The 20,342-nt window shown below is 42.5% G+C and overlaps 1 protein-coding gene across 1 annotated transcript; it reads right to left on the minus strand.

Annotated features, from left to right (window-relative positions):
* Nucleotides 1–2,372: 2,372 nt before the first annotated feature.
* On the minus strand, nucleotides 2,373–18,795 carry ppp1r14ab (protein phosphatase 1, regulatory (inhibitor) subunit 14Ab). Its single transcript, XM_010893834.3, has 4 exons — nucleotides 18,435–18,795; nucleotides 5,378–5,458; nucleotides 5,165–5,197; nucleotides 2,373–3,179 (listed from the first exon to the last, which is right to left on the minus strand). The coding sequence occupies exons 1-4, from the start codon at nucleotides 18,630–18,632 to the stop codon at nucleotides 3,045–3,047; spliced, it is 447 nt and encodes a 148-aa protein (XP_010892136.1). The 5' UTR covers nucleotides 18,633–18,795; the 3' UTR covers nucleotides 2,373–3,044.
* Nucleotides 18,796–20,342: the final 1,547 nt, after the last annotated feature.

The raw sequence follows: 20,342 nt of genomic DNA on the forward strand, positions 1-20,342 counted from the left end.
CTGGTGTTCTCTGGCGAATGCCACTCGTGCTGCATGGTGCTGGGCTGTGAGCACCGGTCCCACTAGAGGATGTCGGGCCCTCATGCCTCCCTCATGGAGTCGGTTTCTGAAAGATTGGTCAGAAACATGCACACCAGTAGCCTGCTGCAGGTCATTTTGTAGGGCCCTGGCAGTGCTCCTCCTCACACAAACGAGCAGATCCCGGTCCTGCTGCTGAGTTGATGCCCTTCTACGGCCCTGTCCAGCTCTCCTGGTATCACCTCTATGCTCTCGAGAGCAATTGTCTGTAGCCACCACCTGCAAATCCATTCCTTTTTTGGGGGTTGTCTTGCTGTTGCCTCTCTAGTGCACCTGCTGTCACTTTCAATGGCAACAAAACAGGTAACATTGATTCACAATCGATTGTTTCCTAACTGGACAGATTGATGTTCCTCAGGTTTAACTGACTTGGTGTTATACTGTGATGATTACACAAAATTTTTTTGAGCAGTGTAATATCCCAGTCAAAGCCCAGAACTTGTCTCTCTGCTCACATGATTGGCCAGTCCTCTGTGACCAGCGGATCAGATGAGCTTCAGCAACAAAAGCAGATTTTTGAGTGAAAAGAAATGTAGCAAGATAATAAGCTAAAAGGAGGTGAGGTGTTACGATGTACAATTCCCATCATGCTCTACAGAAGCTGGTTCAGTTGTCATTTCTTAAAACGACACAGTGGTGTCCTATAGACTTATTGGCAAAGCAATGAGCACAGAAAACGCTGACTGGTGTTCTCCTGCCATCTACAGGTGGTACCTATATACCATGGCAGTATCTCCGATGGGATGTTATTGGATTGTGCAGAGCATGAATACATACAATAAGAATGGTAATGCTATACCTTCTCACCTCATACAACCTGTTAGACACTAAGTTAGCATCATATACCCCCGATCACACTTTAGTTTGTATCATATATCCTCAAACACTAAGTTAGCATCATATACTCTCATATACTAACTATGGACTTGTGGACCTAACTTAACTGTAAATGGCCATTTATATTTACAATGATAGCATATGGGTTATCTCTGATTTAAAGAGCTCAATCAATCAAATTAATTCTATAAAGCCCTTTTTTTCCATCAACAGTTGTCACAAAGTGCTTTTACAAACACCCAGCCTGAAACCCCAAAGAGCAAGCAGCAACAGGTTTGATGCACATTGGCTAGGAAAAACTACATAAAAGGGTCAAAACCTTGGGTGGCCAGTCGCTCTCATGGGCAGTCCTCTGTGCTTAATGTAAATTTTTGAGTACAAATAGTAAAAATTTATAAATTCATGTGGGCTGTTTCAAAAAAAATATATCAAACATAATCCAGGTCAACTGCATTATCTGATGGACAAGGACAGGGACAATCAGGAGGTGTAGATCAGGTAGTTACGTAGAAGGGTAAAGAGTACGGTCATGCCAAAATGTGACGTTGCTGTAGATTACTGCTCAATATATTTAGCCACAAGAGGACACCATTTACTAGTACATATTACTTGAAGTCAAAATCATATGGACCATAACACTCATTGCAATATAGAAAAAGCCTGTAATCTTTAAAAGACAATAAAAAATTATATTCAAATTCAAAATGGACTATATTTTAAACAAAATAAAAACAATACAAGCAAACAACATAACTACAAATATACAAACCTCAGGGAAAATCATGTAACAGAAACCAAACAACAACAATAAAATATTGCATCCCTGATGTCACCCAGGACAGTTACCAAATAAACAGTAAAAACAGTGTTAGTATCCTTTGGCCGACTGAAAGACATCTGTACTATGCAGATATATAAACCCTTTGATAAGGAATAAAAGACTTGGTATTGCTGACAGCCTAAACGTCATGTTATCTATTATGAATATCCCAAACTGGATTTAAGAGCGGCAGTGGCAAATTATCAAACAATTCAACCTCCTTCAGTTTTATATGATTCTTAAAAAATTCGGTAAGAAACTGATTTCTCAAATGACAACAACAATTTCTCCTTTTTCATATATTCATGTATTTACTATTGTCTCCTAGGCAAGTGGATGTAGCTTCACCTGCTAGTAGCTAGGTACCATTTACTAACCCACTGCAGTATTTTAAAAGCTTAGTAGAGTGATTCATAGGGTCCAGATAAATCAGATTTTTATTAGACGGCGCTACAATTCTGCATTACGTCCTGTTAGATTTAGCGATAATACCATTGGCACAATTGCTGGTAAACTATACCAGATGTCCAGTCATTGCGCTAACGTTAGTCAGTGTTGGCTCATGTAACTAATTTTAACTTCCTTCGTCTGACTCTGATGATGCAGATAAAGGGCCTAATGGACAAAATCCCTTTAATGGAGTTTTTAAAGTATCCCTTTAATGGTGTTTTTAATACAAGCAGTACACAATTTACTAGAAAAAGAGATAAAATCACCGGAAGTTTACAGTGAAACAACCTTGTGTGCCTCAGGTACTGCAGAGTTTTGTTCCAAATGGTTCAGTGACTGGATAACTTCAACACAAATTTCTTCCAGGTCAGTTAAATAAAATACATGGTGGCTGTTTCGCTATGGAACAGACAAGCACGCACACATGCACACACACGCACACACACACACACACGCACACACGCCCACACGCACACACGCCCACACAGTAGTGATAATATCCCAACAGAGAGCAGCATATCTTACAAATGTCTCTAGTAACAAAAAATAAAACAAAACATTTGACATTAATAGAGACTCAAATGTTGCAGACTTCCTATTTGAACACTTCTTTGGGACTAAATAACAACCTGTGTGTGTGTGGGTGCGTGTTTACAGAAGGTAACTTGTCTGTGACTTGGTGACAAGTTGTCAGGTTCGGTTAATTTTCGACAGTGTTTTTGGGTAAACGTGAACAGTGTACATAGCCTTGATACTCCACACTGCGCATGCTTCTCCGCTCCATGGTATCAGGTTTGGGAATGCGAGTCGGCTGGCGGGTGCTGGAAGCTGGGGCTTAAAGATAACAAGGCTCAGGTCTTCAGATCACGTGTCGGTCTGTGGGGCTTTTCTGGTTGGGGAAGATGTGCAGCTGGGGGTGTTCTATGCCGTCATTGTGGAGGTCCTCCTGCTTCTGCAGCCCCTGGAGCTTAAGCACCAGCTCCTTAATAAAAACCTGCATGCCCAGGGAACAAGGGCAGCCATCAGCCATCATATAAAACAGTAAACAGTATTGGTTTTGTTGGGCAGTTTGCAGTGAATCAATGAGGAACCGTGTTTTACAGAGTTAATTATGTGTGCGCAAGACTTGAACAGGGATGGGTCAACCTGGTCTGTCTACACATTACAGAGTTTTGAGTAGAACTGCTTCTAATGCTGAATGTGGTCAGACCAAAACAGTACCGAGAGGAAATTAAGAAATGAATGCCCACTCATCACCGCTTATATGTACACACTTGTGTGCAAACTTCAGACTGGTACTGTAGAGGATTCAAATTTGACCAATTGTAAAGGTAGTGTAATATACAGCTCTGGAAAAAATTAAGAGACCACTGCATAATTATCAGTTTCTCTGGTTTTACTATTCATAGGTATGTGTTTTAGTTTTATTCTATAAACTACTGACAACATTACTTTGACAAAATATTGTCATTTAGAGTATTTATTTGTAGAAAACAATCGGTCAAAATAACCCAAGAAATATGCATTGTTTTCAGACCTCAAATAATGCAAAGAAAATAAATTCATATTAATTTATCAACAACAAAATACTATTATTTTAACTTAGGAAGAGTTCAGAAATCAATATTTGGTGGAATAACCCTGATTTTTAATCAAGTGTCTTGGCATGCTCTGCACCAGTCTGTCACATTGCTGTTGGGTGACTTTATGCCTCTCCAGGCACAGAAATTAAAGTAGCTCGGCTTTGTTTGATGGCTTGTGACCATCCAGCTTCCTCTTGACCAAATTCCAGAGGTTTTCAATCGGGTTCTGGTCTGGAGATTGGGCTGGCCATGACAGGGTCTTGATCTGGTGGTCCTCCCTTGATTGACCTGGCTGTGTGGCAGGGAGCATTGTCCTGCTGGAAAAACCAATTCTCAGAGTTGGGGAACATTGTCAGAGCAGAAGGAAGCAGGTGTTCTTCCAGGATAACCTTGTACTTGGCTTGATTCATGCGTGCATTACAAAGACAAATCTGATTCTTGCTGAAGCATCCCCAGATCATCACCGATCCTCCACCAAATTTCACAGTGGGTGCGAGACACTGTGGCTTGTAGCCCTCTCCAGGTCTCCGTCTAACCATTAGACAACCAGGTGTTGGGCAAAGCTGAAAATTTGACTTGTCAGAGAAGATGACCATACTCCATTCCTCTACGGTCCAATCCTTATGATCTTGTGCAAACTTCATCAATGAAAGGCGAAGAACAGCCAGCCTGAAGGGCCTTTTTCTAGCTTTGCATGACTTCGGCCCTGCACCTAGGAGCTTGTTTTGAACCATCCTTGCCATGCACTTCACCCCAGCTGCTGTTTGCCATTCTTTTTGTAGGTCACTTGATGACATTCGAATGAGTTAACGTCATCTCGGTCAGTGGACAGTCGTTTTCGTCCTCTGCCAATCTGTAGCTTTGTTGTCCCCAATGTCTGTTGCTTGACCTTGACCGGTTCTTATGAACCGCTGTCTTTGAAATTTTCTGGATGGAAGCAACCAGACGCTCACTGTATCCCTCTGTCAGTAAAGCCAGAATTGAACACTTCTTTTCCTCACTCAAAGTTTTTCTTTTGTCATGCTGAATAGTTCTTTTTTTATTCAAATTACCTTTGAGATCCTTACTTGCAAAGTTTTTGCCATCCAGCTGGTCCTATTGCAAGAGGATAGTGATGACCACAGCAGTGGTTTTTATATTTTTCCTCATTAAATAGGATTTGGTTCAGGAAATCACCTAATCAGTACCTCATTAAGTAAAATGAGTTGTGCCTGTGTTCTAATTTAACAGACACTGGAATGGAATGGCTGCCATACACGTAGAGATGCTGATTTAAGAAAAAGTAGGAGTGGTCTCTTCATTTTTTCCAGATGTGTATATTAAAGAGACTATCAAACACACTACAGATGACGTTAAAACCCTGGTAAATATTCCTCTTTAATTTCCCTTCCCTTACCTCAGTGTTGTTATTGCAGGTGTGAAGAATTTCCTGAGAAAAACAAGCAGATTTTCATTTAATTGGTTAGGCTGTTGCAACAAATTATTTTATATCAAACATTTCAACACCAACCAAAACTCTCGCACAATTGAAAATAACAGAAATGAATTCACACAGCATTGAATCAAATGATAATGTTGTGGGATGATTATGCAAGTTAGTACATAATACCTGTAGTTGGTGAGTTCTCTCCTCATCAGTCTTCAGGTCTAAGAGCTCGTCAATGTTCACCTCCTCTGGCATCTCCTCCTCCTTGAGAGAAAGGGGACAGACGTTTAGTCTAACTGTCCACCAATCTGTAGACTCTACTAAACCCTCTCCATGGAAGTACCATAATAAATACAAAGACAGAAAGCACACGTCCCGTCACAATACTGTATTCAATGTTCCTTTTTGGGAGATGTCGACCAACTGAGAATTCTAACCCAATGCTTCCTGAAATGGAGTTGATAGCAGTAGCTAAACCTTTAAGGTCATTTTGATGTTACCAACTTGATTATAGATGCAGCATAACGTTAACTACACAATTCATATTGAGTTTTAGAGCTAAGTAACATTAGCATCGCTAGCTATTCTTGACACCGGAATTTGCTAGCTAATAACAATATCGCCATTCATAAAATAATGACGATGGCAATGTTGTAATCAACTAAATATTAGCCATTTTTAACAACTTTGTAGTCGTATTTCCAATCTCTTACAGCGTAATTTAGACTAAACAGTAATTAGCCTCAATGCAAAGGCCCGGTTCAATATCTGGTCAACCGTTTGGCTGCGGCATCTATTGATTGTTAATGACCATGGCAACGATGCGACTGACTGACTGAGCTACAATCCATAGACCAGGATCAGAATCATAAAGAGTTTTATTGCCAAGTAAGTTTAAAAAAACAAGGAATTTGTTCAGGCCCGTTAGTGCAACAATTTATACAAAATAAATAAAAACAAATAAAACCTGTGGACGGAGCATTAAAACAGTAGACTGAGCATTAATAAATTACAGAAAATATGTAAGGTGCAATATTTGTCCAGTTGAGGGTTATGTGTATGTGGGAAGGGGTTATAGTCAGGTCTTGTAGAGATGGCAGATTGCAGCCAATCACCCTCTCTGCAGAGCGGATGATGTGCTGCAGCCTGCCCTTGTCCTTAGCAGTGGCTGCAGCAAAACAGACTGTGATGGAGGAGGTCAGGATGGACTCTATGATGGCAGTCTAGAAGTGTACCATCATAGTCTTTGGCAGGTTAAACCTTTTCAGCTGCCGCAGGAAGTACATCCTCTGCTGAGCTTTCTTTGTAAGAGAGATGATTTTCAGCTCCCACTTGAGGTTCTGGGCAATGGTGGCGCCAAGAAAGTGAAATGACTCCACAGAGTTCACCCAGGGCGATGGGGGGAGGGCAGCTGGGCTTCTCCTGAAGTCCACTGTCATCTCCATTGTCTTTAGGGCGTTGTGCTCCAAGTTGTTCTGACTGCGCCAGGACACCAGATGGTCAATCTCCCACCTGTAGGTGGACTTGTCTCCATCAGAAATAAGTCCAATGAGGGTGGTGTCATCCGCCAATTTCCGGAGCTTGACAGAGTGGTGACTGGAGGTACAGCAGTTGGTGTACAGGGAGAAGAGTAGGGGGGACAGGACGCAGCCTTGAGGGGAGCCAGTGCTGATGGTCAGGGGGTCAGCCTCTCATGCTGCCTCCAGTTGGACAGGAAGGCTGTGACCCACCTGCATGTGGACTCAGGCAATCCCAGTTGGGAGAGCTTGTCTAGCAGCGGAGCGGGAATTAAGGCGTTAAATACAGAACTGAAGTCCACAAACAGGATTCTGGCGTAGATTCCAGGCTGGAGGATCAATTGAAGAGCCATGTTGACCGCGTGGTCCACAGACCTGTTGGATCTGTAAACTGCAAACTGCAGTGGGTCTAGTAGGGGGTCGGTGATGGTCTTGAGGTGGGACAGCCGAAGGCACTCAAGTGACTTCATAACCACAGAGGTCAGGGTGACGGGTCTGTAGTCATTAAGTCCTGTGATCCTTGACTTCTTGGGGACTAGGATGATGATGGAGGACTTGAAACAAGCCGGGATGCAGCATGTCTCTCATGAGGAGTTCAAAATGTCAGTAAACACACTAGAAAGCTGATCTGCCCAGTGCTTTAGGGTGGATGGGGAGACACAGTTAGGCCTTGCTGCTTAGCGGGGATTCTGTCTCATGAATTGAGTGGGTTTCCCAACCTTTTTTACACTGTATATTTACTTACATTTTTGGTAATCCACTTAAATACATTCACTTTAATCTAATGTAAATTACCGTGATTCGTTTTTTAGGCAACCCTATGAAGGGTAAGACTTTTCTGAAAAAGTTATCTACAAAACCAGTGCACACGCCTAGTGTGGGGTACATTTTCAATACCTGTGTAGGTAAATACCAGCAACAAGAACTCACTTTTATAGTCTACCATCTCCTCGCATTTCTTTTTTTGAGTCGGTTCCGGGTGATCAATGCCCTTGAGCTGATTCAGTTACTTTTCTTTAAAGCCAACCTGGGGCTAACCATTTGTCCATTTTGTAGGCCTACTGACATTTACTAGACAGATAGCTAGCTAATAAATGACTAAGCAATGAGCAACAGACAGCCTTGGCATCACGTGCACTCTTCTGAGGTAACTATGCTGTGCGCAGTGTTGCAAGGTTTTGCTAAAGGCACATTCACTGAAAACCTACTCCCTAAGCCTGAAAAGTAGCCCATATTTTAGAAATTGTTTGCACAACGTTATAACGAAAAAGATTCAAATAAAAGCCGGGCAAAGTAGGCTATTACAGTTTGTGTTTTATAAATAAAAGATTTGCCTTTTTTTATATACATATATTTGCAGATCACCTGCAGTACCTCTGCGGACCACATGTTGAAAATTGCTGTCGACGCATCATAACCCCATGAAGCTTAGCGCAGAAATTTGATTTATTTTGTCTTTCAACATTAATTTATTCCATAAACCAGGACTGCTCAATACTGTTCCTGTAGAGCTACCATCCTTTAGGTTTGGTAGAGAAAAGAGAATATCTACCGGATGATGTCCAGGACCAGGATTCAGCTGCCATAAACTGTTTTAGATTTATTTCAAATCAACTCTTCCATTTTGGCTTACCCCGGCTCTGTGTTTTGATAAGCATGTAAATCTTGTCAAGACAGGTGACAAAGACAGATGACGTTTGTCAACATCTCATCTCTCATCTCATCTTCATCCGCTTATCCGGTATCGGGTCGCGGGGGCAGCAGCTCCAGCAGGGGAACCAAAACTTCCCTTTTCCAAGCCACATTTGCCAGCTCTGACTGGGGGATCCCGAGGCGTTCCCAGGCCAGTGTCGAAATATAATCTCTCCACCTAGTCCTGGGCCTACCCCGAGGTCTTCTCCCAGCTGGACGTGCCTGGAACACCACCCTAGGGAGACATCCTGGGGGCATCCTTACCAGATGCCCGAACCACCTCAACTGGCTCTTTCGATGCAAAGGAGCAGCGGCTCTACTCCGGGTTCCTCACGGATGATTTCTAAAATTAACTCTACAAAAATACTTTTTGTAATATTTAGCCAATACTGAGGAGTCACCTTGTCCTATAGATATTTACACAGTTAACAAAACGACGTGGTGATGTAAGCCCAGACAACACAGAGACTTTATTTGATGTGGATCTAGAAATGCCCTACGGAAAAAATTTATGTAAGCCCACAGAAAGCCTCCATTCCAGTTATGCCAGTTTGACAATGATCACTAATTATTTCAGTCAATAACCCATTTCAAAGAAGGGGTTGTCATATAATAGAAGTCCTTCAGAAACGGACACATCGGGTCTTGCCATGAATCGGGAGTCACAAGTAACTACTGTTCCGTGAGTGTCTGTGTGTGGGGTGTGTGTGTGTGTTCGTTCAAGGTGACTGTTGAGTCACATGCATGATGCTCAACACACAGGGTACGCTTACGTTGACGGCAGAACCGCTGTTGGTGATGATCACAGTGCCGTCATCATTTCAGGATTTATTTTCAGCAGAATTTAGCAAGAGCTTGAAGATTTGCCTTATACAGAGAGGGGAGAATAGAGAAGGACAGAGAGAGTGAAAGACAGAGCTAGAGAGGAAGGGAGGAGTTCGGTCACTGGTGTCTAAGAGTCTTTGCTCTAAGGACCAAAGCTGCGCCACCAATTACCATGTTCTGGACTGTAAGGCACACTACATTGGCTTCTTGGCAAAACACTAGTCTTATGTTGAGAATGTTTATTTTTTTCTTTGGGGCAAGTGTGATTGTTGACAGAAACAGATCATTCTAAGGGAATTATTAATGACGTGAATAACAGTGAACCCTTGCTTTTTATTACCTTTTATGGTAGTGAATATTCTTTGAATAACAACATTTTAAAATCAATGGAGAGGACTACAAACACATCGGCCTACGCCCCGGGAGGGGGTCTTCAGAACCTTTTCCAAACATCAACTGCAGTACACATCAAAGACAGCATGGATTAGTGGTGAGAGTGAATGTTAGTGTGTGTCACTGTCTGTATGTGTGATCACGCAACAGGCCAGAGAGAGCAAGAGAGAGCGAGAGAGATATTAGTCTCTGTTCTGGATTCTCATATCGGTAGCACGAAAACCAGCCCTGTTGGGTCGGTCTGCGGATCTGCGGGTTCCCTCGGGGGCGGGGGGGCTTAGTGATTCTCAAGGCAGGAGGCGCCGGCATTCTAAAGGTCCGTCCTGGCAGATCCAAGCAGTGGCTTCCTACTCAGTCATAGCTGACCTTTCTTTCAACTCCAAATGCCAAAGAAACACTGCCTGAGACCCCGCCCACTCATACAGTATGCAAGGGACCCTACATCCGAGGCAGTACCAGAATGACACACAACCATGTGTGAATGACATTACGAGACTAGGAAAACTAAACATTGAGCACTCTGACTCAGTATCCTAGCATGTTTATTCTGGCTGGGCCCCAGTCATTTTTTTTTGCACTATTCCTAATAGGGTCAGCAATAGTTTTGGACTTCCAATGATAATTTCATAATAGAGTGCCAGAGACACTTAACTAATGTTTATATGAATCTGCATTTCGAAACCAGCCAGGGACAGCATTCATCTTTTCTATTTACAGGCCAGCTGAACTAGGCTTACCTGGTTCCTTCTCTGGTTTCACAAAGTTCTATCAAGTGCATTAGGTGGGAGAGCATTTTGGTCAATTTGCAGTGCAGGGGTATTATTTTGTCATGGAAAAAAAATACTTAAGCGTAATGTAAGCTAGTTAGCAATTGTGCTTTGGCTAACTTCACACAATGACCTACAAATGGTTCCCTGATCTGACAGAAGAAACATGACTCAGGTTTTTTGCGTTAGCCAACAGTGCCTATTTGTTTGTGAGGGAATTGGTAGTAATGTGTAAGGCGGTGCAATCACTCCTCAGGAAGAGAGGGAGAGAGACGGAGAAGTTATCAGTGTTAGGGCTTATTTACATTACACGTGAGAATATAACGGTAAACAGACTTTGTTATGGTTACTTAGCATAATAATTCCCCATAGGCTGTCTATCATGAAGGGAAGAACTAACAACATGCGTGCGCACAGCACAGACACTTGATTTGGCTCCAACACAATACACCTGCAAAATCTGTGGAGGCTCTGTCGAAAAATGTGGGGCACGCTACCTTGGCAGGTGGCGTCTTAAGCTATCAAAAACTGCAAGTTCACACAACAAAATGATTTAATCAATCAATCAAATGTATTTATAAAGCCCTTTACAACAGCAGTTGTCACAAAGTGCCTTACAGAGACACCCGGCCCTAAACCCCAAGGAGCAAACAACAGTAGTGTTGAATTTCAGTGGCTAGGAAAAAGCTAAGGTCGAATTTGAGGAAGAAACCTAGAGAGGACCCAGGCTCAGAGGGGTGACCAGTCCTCTTCTGGCTGTGCCGGGTGAGATATTAAGAGTCCAATTGGAATAATAAATACATTTCTCTGGGCTAAATCCAGAGTCTATTTGATTTTAGACAAGGTCAGAAATATAACCAGGTGGACAAGTACAGGGACAGCAATGGGCCCCCCAAATCAGGTAATCCGCAGGTGTGGACCAGGACCTCATCTCCTCCTAAAATTTTAAACTGGAGGAGACTGAGAAAAGTTAGTAGTGCATTCCTCATATCCCCCAGCACAATAATATAGCAGCGTAACACCTTGGAACTGAGACTTTAGCTTCTCAAGTCTCATTCAATAGGTCTCCGAAAATGTAGCATCATGTAAACAAACCCTCCGTGTGCATTATCCATTTGGGCGAAGTGGTCACTGTCCGTCTGGTCAAACGTGAGGAGTCTTTTAAAAAAAAACACTCTATTGGGAAATGTTTTATTTGACTCATCAGACAAGTATTGATTAAGACCTAAAATATGAATAACTATAGCAACACCAGGCTTAGAAATGTGGATGACTTTGCCACTTCCGAATGGTTGAGTGGCTTAGTAATATGTGACAACGGGCCAGATGGTGCAAGGTTTGACACGCACCTAAACACGCTCTCTCTCCAGTCTCAGTACTAATCAGGCTGTGGACAATATTCAGCTTGGGGAAATCAGGTTTTTCAAAATGTTTACACTGCAGTATACTGATAAGAATAGAAAATATACGTCACACATTCTCTAGTTTCTGTGCCAGTGAACCACACAACAAAAATAAACTGCATACCAATGATGACTCTTAGTGTTTTAAATTGATGGTTAGCAGGGGTTTTTTTTCCTGTTCCATTATTGTTAAGTACAGTTTTGCTAATCCAAACAGACGATGGGCCGTCCCAAATTATATATTTTTTAAAGAAATGAAGTGGTCATACTATCATACTAGCCACTGTGCTTCAACACTGTTGTTGCTCCTTGGGTTTTCAGGCTGGGTGTTTCATAAAAGCATTTTGAGACTACTGCTGATGTAAAAAGGGCTTTATAAATACATTTGATTGATTGGTGCTATCAGAAGAATGTGTCAACCAATCACATTCTGTTATTTATATATTCAAACAGAGATTTGAATGAGCAAAAAGTTGTTTGTATTCCAGAAAGGTTTTTATTTGAAGTATTATTTTGACTACTCCCTTGAAGGAATGTAGTTATACAGGACATACCTGTAAGTTTTTTTTTTTTTTTTTTTCCAAATACAAACTGTTGGTGAGTCTGCATTGCTGCCAGCAAACCCTGCTAACATGGATTTAAAAACTAGAACAAACCAAAAATGAGTTGAGCATTCTCCGCTAGGAGTGATAGACCGTGGAACACTGAGATAGAATTACAAAGAAGGAACTAGATAAACAGAGACAGGTGACACAGACAAAGGGAATGCAAGTGACAGAGGGAGCGAGAGGAAGAGAGAAACAGGGAGGGAGTGGGAGAGGTATAGAGAGAGACAGGGAAGCAATGGGAATAGAGAGAGACAGGGAGAGACTGGGACTCATTCAGCCTAGTTTAGCAGAGAAGGCCTCCCAGGCAGCTATTTAGTCCACATCACTTCCAGGCCAGTGGGTTGAGGGTAATGTCATTTCTGTTTGCATGGGTGGTAGTCCACTGGTCTCTGTGTCCAGCTGTGCACCTGTGTCCCTTGTGTGTGTGTGTGTGTGTGTGTGTGTGTGTGTGCGCGCGTCCCGCCTGCGTGTCCATGTAATGTTTTCCACAGCCAACACCCTGATACAGTAAATAACCTGTCCATATATGGCCACACTTTAAATGTACATACATTTCGGTAATTCCCATAACCCATCGAGGTGAAAGGTCATCATGAATAAAAGAACTTAACTAATCAATATATGCATTGAATTGTCCATCCTCAATACCCTTCAGTGACGAGCCGTTACTTTGTGGCCAGCCGTCTTTAATTCATCATCTATAATGTTTTCATGTCTTTGGAGTCAGGAACATGCAGGGTTCTACAGGAAACTGTGAGGAACATGAAGCCCGCAGCGTATTACTCCTTCTGTCCTCACAATAAAACCATGACATATGTAAAAAAAATAGCACTGAAAATCCCATCATTCCAGCAATACTTCTTCGCTTCCACCAGAATTTAGGGCAGACTGACGTTCGATAGACTTGCCATAGCCATTAGAACGTGTCTATATATCTCATGTTACACCAAAAGCTGCTACAAAAATATTTTTTCCCCCAGCTGGTCTGATTTGACACGTTTCACCCACATGACCTGTATATGTTGCATTGACAGAAAATACTAAATTTGCTTTATGAGGACCTTCATCATTGTTTTAGTTTGTGTATGCCAATGCAATAACCATATGAAGTGGTATTTACTTAATAGCGTGCTGTATTTACAGAGGCTTATCTGGCTGTACTCAAGCTTTTTCCACAATACCATTTCCTGCCCTGCTGGAATTTTCATATCCTGCAACATGGCAAATGACTGTATGTGCCCCAGATATAATACCTTGAAATGTGATGCCCATATTCTCTCTGGGCTCTCTTTCTCTCCGTTTTCTCCATCACTTCTCTTCACTGGGACATGTTCCTCTACCTATTTGACTTACTATGAAATATGAATGCATTACCCTTTCTTTTCACCTCGTTTCTGTAGCCCCCCTGTTTCTGTAGAACCCACAGCATTTCCTACTCTCTATTTCCATCGCTCTCCCCCACTCAAACAGACACACTTACACACAAAGTATTCCCTACTCTTCTCTATTTCCATTTGTCTCTACCCCTCACAAACGCACACTAACAGTAGTCCCTACTCTAGTCAATTTACACACATGCACACGCACTCACACACATGCGCGCGCGCACACACACACTTCCCTGCTCTTTTTCCATCTATCCCACCCTTTTACACTGATCAGCACTCTAGCTGCATGCTATTACTGCTTCAGGGAGTGGTGTTGTGCTCTCACACAGCCCCCCCCCCCCAGGGATGTGGCCAGGGCAGGCTGGGTCATCCCATGATGTCCCGTCTCAACTCATTACTACTCAGAACATGGTCATCACACTACTGCATTAACAGTTAATTACACAAAGATCCATGGATAAAGATTCATCTTTCAGCAGGACAGCCAGGAAAGAAGGGCCTCAGTCCTTGGCACCTGATCCAATGGCCACTCTAATACAGCTTTAGAGTTTCTCAGCAGAGATGGGAGAACCTGCCAGAAAGATAGCCATCTCTGCAGATCTATCAATCAAGCCTTTATGGTAGAGTGGCTAAAAGAAAGTAATTCATGAGTAAAAGGCATATGACATGCCACCTGAAGGACTCTGACACCATGAAGAAAAATATTATCTGGTCTGATGAGACCAAAATCAAACTATTAGGCCTGAATGCCAAGTGGTGCAACTGGCGAAAAGAAGTAATTCTCATTAACTGGCTAATCCCATCCCTAGATTGAAGCATGGTGGTGGGAGCATCATGCTACAGGGATGCTTCTCAGCAGCAAGGACTTGGAGACTGGTCAAGGATCAATGGAGCAAAATACAGAGAGCTCTGTGAAAGAAACCTGATTGAGATTGCAAATGACTGGAATTAATCTTCCCGGGGTTTGGTCCAGCAAACCGCTTTGCACAAATGAAATGAAGACTTACAGGTGGCAGTTCAAGGACACTCCCCATCCAATGTGCCAGAGCTGCACAAATCCAGGTGTGCCAAGCTGACAGAGACATACCCAACAAGACTCACAGCTGTGAACTCTGCCAAAATAACTTTATTCCAATGGGTCTAAAGAGGGGTCTGTTTTTGTCAAACCTAACAACGAACTAACATTATTTCTGAAGAAAAATTCAAAGGTTTCTGCACTGCAACACATCTGAACAAGCCCTGATATTCTTGGTTTCCAAATATCAGGCTTGTTCAGATATGTTGTTATGTCCAAAATAGAATACGCCCCTTTTTTCTGAATCCTGTGTCTTATAGGTGTTACAAGCAAAATATGCTCACTGTGCTGGCAGATCTTCAAGCATTTTTGTTCTCATTTCAAATTTATTTATATTTCGTTTTATTTTTGCAGTGTGGTTTTGCACTCCACTCTGTTCCAAAAAGGTAGGGCACCACCACCTACACCAGAGACACTAATTTCCCATCACAAAGTGACTAATCTGACGCTAAATGAATCACGACAAAATAAGTGATATTATGTTATGTGTGTAAAATAAGTTGTGTTCACTCAATCTGCGGTCATAAGTCACCTCTCCAGTCAAAAAACATAAAATAGTTTAAGTCAAAGTCTATGAAACAATGAAAAATCTATTAAGAGTGAAGGCCGCAATTTAACAGCGATTGACCACTGTTGATAAAAGAAAGTAGGGGAAAACACGCAGACAGAAATAAGGGTTTAGTGCTGTCTGTAAAATGGTCATGGTTTAAGGTTATTGCCTTTTTAATCAAGGTAAGGACTACAATGCGCTGTAGTCTGCAATTGCAATGCCAGGGTTCTAGATGTGATTCCTACAGAGAATCAATATGAAAATGTATGAGTTGCTACCGGATAAGTGTCTCCTAAATAACTTAAACAAGAGCAAAAATACCTTTCAAATATAAATGTTTTTTTCCTACACAAATAAATGGACCTGTACATCTGGAGACTAATCTTCATTTTATCTACATACTAAAATTGAATCCCACATGGGTTAGAAACTGATCACTACAAATTGTATAATTTTACAAAATGATATGTTATTTGTGTGATTTAAATATTGTATCTTGTCAAATTTGCATTAAATAATAAATAAAAAAACACAGATTAGATTAATGAAAACAACACTTATTTCATACACATTCAACACTGACGCAAATGTCTGCCTTGTCCACAAAATCTCTCATGTTATATTGCTCTTCTCTCTCAGTTTCCAGTGTTAAATTACATGCCAACTGGCTGTCACATCTATGTGGCTCAGTGGTCAGTGACAAGTCAATGCAAGGGGTTATAATGGCCGGGTGTAGTGGAGGAAGACGGGTTTAAAAGCGAAAAGGCCCCCGGCACATCGGACCACCAAGCAGATAGAAGAACCCCCCCCCCCAGGGGCCTCAATCTGGGAATCACACTGAGTGCTGATGGAGCGCTGACAACAGGCCTAATGGGCCTCGGTAATCCTCCAAGCGATGAGCTACATTTAAATGTTTCTGAGGTGGAACAATGGTTCTGATTATGGGGGAGGGGTGGTTCTTTGTGCTCTGTAGGGACATATGGAACCATCACCCCCCCAGCCCCCCCCCCCCCCCCCCCCCCACTCCAGCCCTCATTCATAAGAATCATCCCAGGAGAAAAAGATGTAATCAATCAATAAACTGGATCGTTAGTGTCCATCCAGACCCAAATGGGGGGGGGGGGGGGGGGGGGGTTGCAGGCCCAGCCCGGGAAGGGGGGCTATGGTATGGAAGGAAATGAGTATAGGCGAAATCTGATTACTCTGTTGTTACACATGCCTGATCCACTGTCAGCACAGAAAATCCCTTAACATAGACACCGAGCTGTGGCCTCATGTGTGTGTGCATGACTGTGTGTTTCAGTGTGTGTGCGTGCGTTTCTTCATGAGTACAACAGTAGTGGGTTACGCGATTCATTCTCAATGAATAAAAAAATGCTACATTTTAAATTGTCATGAACTCTAACTAGGATGAAATGCGATATATCTATAACAATTTATTGTTCTCACTTGGATGTCGGGACCTGACAGAAAACAAGATTGATTAGGCCATTCCAACGGCTCAGTTTCTACTGTGATTCCATCCACTGTGGTTGTATAATGGTTCCCCACAGAGGGGTCCCCTGTGACGGCCCAGCTCCCACACTCTCCTCTGCCATTGGCTCGCATGGGTCAGGTGGTGGTCTTTGCAGGAGACACATTATGTTTTTACTACCATGTTTTATGACGGCGTTATAAATTGCATGTGGAAAGCAGACATCCTCCGACCCTGCCCTACTCTCCCAGCCTCCCCCATGCAGGGCCCTAGTCCACCGCCCATCAACATCCTCTGGTGCCCCCGTGCCGGTGCCCTCTATGGATATGCCATGCACCACACCAAGTCCCCCACACACTGAAGCACTTCCTGTTGGGCGAACCAAAAGCCATTAAACCCTTGTGGCTGTCCATGTAAGGCAACAAGTGCCAAGCGGCCCGACCAGTCTGGCCACAGACCAGTTGTTTGTCTCCAAACACTTTCAACTGGACTCCTCACGTTTCCCAAGTCGCCCAATGGGATTGGGAAAAGCTATCCTACTTGCAGGAAGTACACTTATCCCTCCATGTAATGGCCATAACACGGATATAACACGGACTGAACAACGTAACGGGAATTCACCGTTTTGTTCTGTAACCCAGATTTATTTCTGACCTATGTCATTTCCATTTTACCAACATGAGTAAGCGATCCAGGCAGGTGAAAAAGTTGCTATTCTTAGACCAGGTTAAACTGGATTGACTGTGATATGTATGACAATATCATTGTTTTATTAACGTGTAAACACTAATGACATGCCAACTAACGTTCTGGGTGTATTGGGAAAAAAAATATTGACATGGTACCGTCATTGTCCTGTGCACGTGCACCCATGACTGAATGGCTGTTTAATCACTCATCTCCTTGATACGGAGCAATGTTCAAACAATGTTAGGTTTTTATAGCTAAAGAAAAAAAAAAGGTGTCTAGAAATGTCAACGTGATGTTTTGGATGAGAAAAGTCATCAATGACAGTTTCCACTTCTAGACAGTAATTTCCGCTAGCCTGCATACCCCTTGATTAATCAAATAGCAATGTCTGGAATTCAAGAAGAAAGCGCAAGGAGAAAAGGCATGTAAAATGGATTATCGTCGCTGCCAAATATTGGGAGGGACACGAAACGCTGTACATTCTCTGAATATCAGACGTACAACATTTCCTCATTAGTTTAATTCATTAATCATGCGGACACATTATATCGCTGCGTAACCGCTCACATAAAAATAAATCCATAGCCAAATGTGCAAAAGCGTTCTATTAATTACAGCGAGAGTCCATAGGAATAGTGATACGCTACGCTCCCGTAGTGGATTTGGCTACCCTGAAGATGGTGCCAATTCGCTTTGTCATTAAGTGGGCACAGATGTTTTCGCCTAATGTGCTATTGTCCAATACACCCATAATGTCTACCACCAGTAAGACCAGTAAACAATTCCCATGGTTCTGACATGTGACTCTTTGTGTAGGCCTATCCGTAGAAATTGGTTTCATTAATACCGGGGACTCACCCTGCCCAAATACAGCTCGTCCAGACCGCAGTCAATCCACTTCTCCACATCCAAGCGCCTTTGGAGCTCCTTTCTGTTGTATTTCACCGTGACCCTTGCTTGCCTCTTCTGCAAACTGAGCCCCGGATCCCTACCTGGTCCCCTGCTCGGGGAATGGACTTTGTTGTTACATCTTCTCCCGACTCGGTTCGCTGCCATATCCCCTTCAGTTGACAGACACGTGCGGAGTGTAGACTGGACTGTGTAAGCGGTGCGCTACAGCACTAGCAGCGCCCAAGTTAACTCAAAATACTAGGCTATTACACAGGGTCCTAGTGCCACACAGTTATAGCTGAGAACAATGTAAGCCTAATGCAGTATTTGCCGGACCGCGTAAGCGAAGCCGGCCTAGAAGACAGACAGATACACTACTTCTTGCTAAATATTGTAGTGGTTAGAGACGCGGGCTCTGGGACAACTGGTCCCGCGTTCGAATCCCGTTACAGTCAGTACGCATTATGCCTGAGGCTCAGGACAGACAACAAGTTTGCTGGCTACAACCTGATGTAGTAAAAGAAAGCCTAAATTAAAACAATTCTTGTGGATATTACGATTTGTTCAGGATAGACCATGGGTCTTCAACCCTCTCCTGGGGAACCCCCCAGCCATTCCATCTGTCAGAGCTAGCACACCTGAATCAACTTATTAGCTAATTAACAAGCCTATACCTGTAAAATCAGGTGAACTAGTTCAGGGCTGAAACTAAACTGTGAGATGGCTGGAGGGTTCCCATGAGAGGGTTAAAGACCTATGGGATAGACAAACTTCGCTGGCTATACGATTCTCTCATCTTTTCGCTAGACGAAAAAGTTCATTATCGTCACCTATACAGTAGTTATTATATCAATGTCATTCATAAATAAGCTGTTAAAACGGCCAGTGGCAAAAGCCCTACAGTTCATAGATGCTATTTGCGATGGAGGTAAACTTACAAAGGAATATTACTCAATTGAACACAATGCTTAATGGTGTCTAACGAAATATCCAAACTCGACATGATGTTAATGCGTGACAAAATGCACATCTCTGTGGTGTAGTGGTTAATGATACAGCCTTACACGAGCGTGTTAAAATGTTTAAATTGTCAATTTTCAATAGTGGAGATGTTGATATATGTATGTTCTTGTAACACAGCTAGTCTTACATTTGTGCTTTTAATTAAAATCATTGTTAAGTTTTGGGTGAAATTAAACAAGTAGGCCACATTGGTTTAGTCACCAAATCAGCTCTTAACTTGGGATAAAATAAGTGCAGGAACTGAGAAATCACACATTAGAATACGTTCATGAATAGGCCTTATGTATGTGTTAATAAGGCTTGCCTAAAAAAGTAACCAGAACGTTGTTTGCCTACATTTAGAAGTAGGCCTATCCGCCCATCAGACCCAAGTTAAGCACTACACCAAACCACAACATAACACAGACTTGAATCTTGAATCGCACACTACATACTACAAGTACGTACGTCACAGATGATGGTGACATACATACTGTTTAATATAGGCTATACTAAGCTAGTATGCCAGTATTGGGCATACTACCTCAACATAAAATCATGTGATTGCTCTGAAAGCCTGGCAGGCAAAACATTGTTGAAACATGGCGACTAACACTGGGAATTCTATGAAGCTACTGCAAAGTCGGTCAAATGTTCAACTTTTACAGCCCACAAGTGTTTAGATCACCTCACAAAACATGAAAAACAAAAGTATGCAAAACCACAGCCAGTCTTAGGCACCTGTGACCCATATACAGCACCCACTGCATTATTAACATAATTAAAAAACAGCAACATCCCTGCCAGAGCTGAACTTTGGGGATGTGTACATATAGGCCCTACCTTGTAGAGAATCCATCCCCTTACACTGCC

Source organism: Esox lucius, chromosome 1 (genome assembly GCF_011004845.1).
Source record: "Esox lucius isolate fEsoLuc1 chromosome 1, fEsoLuc1.pri, whole genome shotgun sequence".
Lineage (NCBI taxonomy): Eukaryota > Metazoa > Chordata > Actinopteri > Esociformes > Esocidae > Esox > Esox lucius.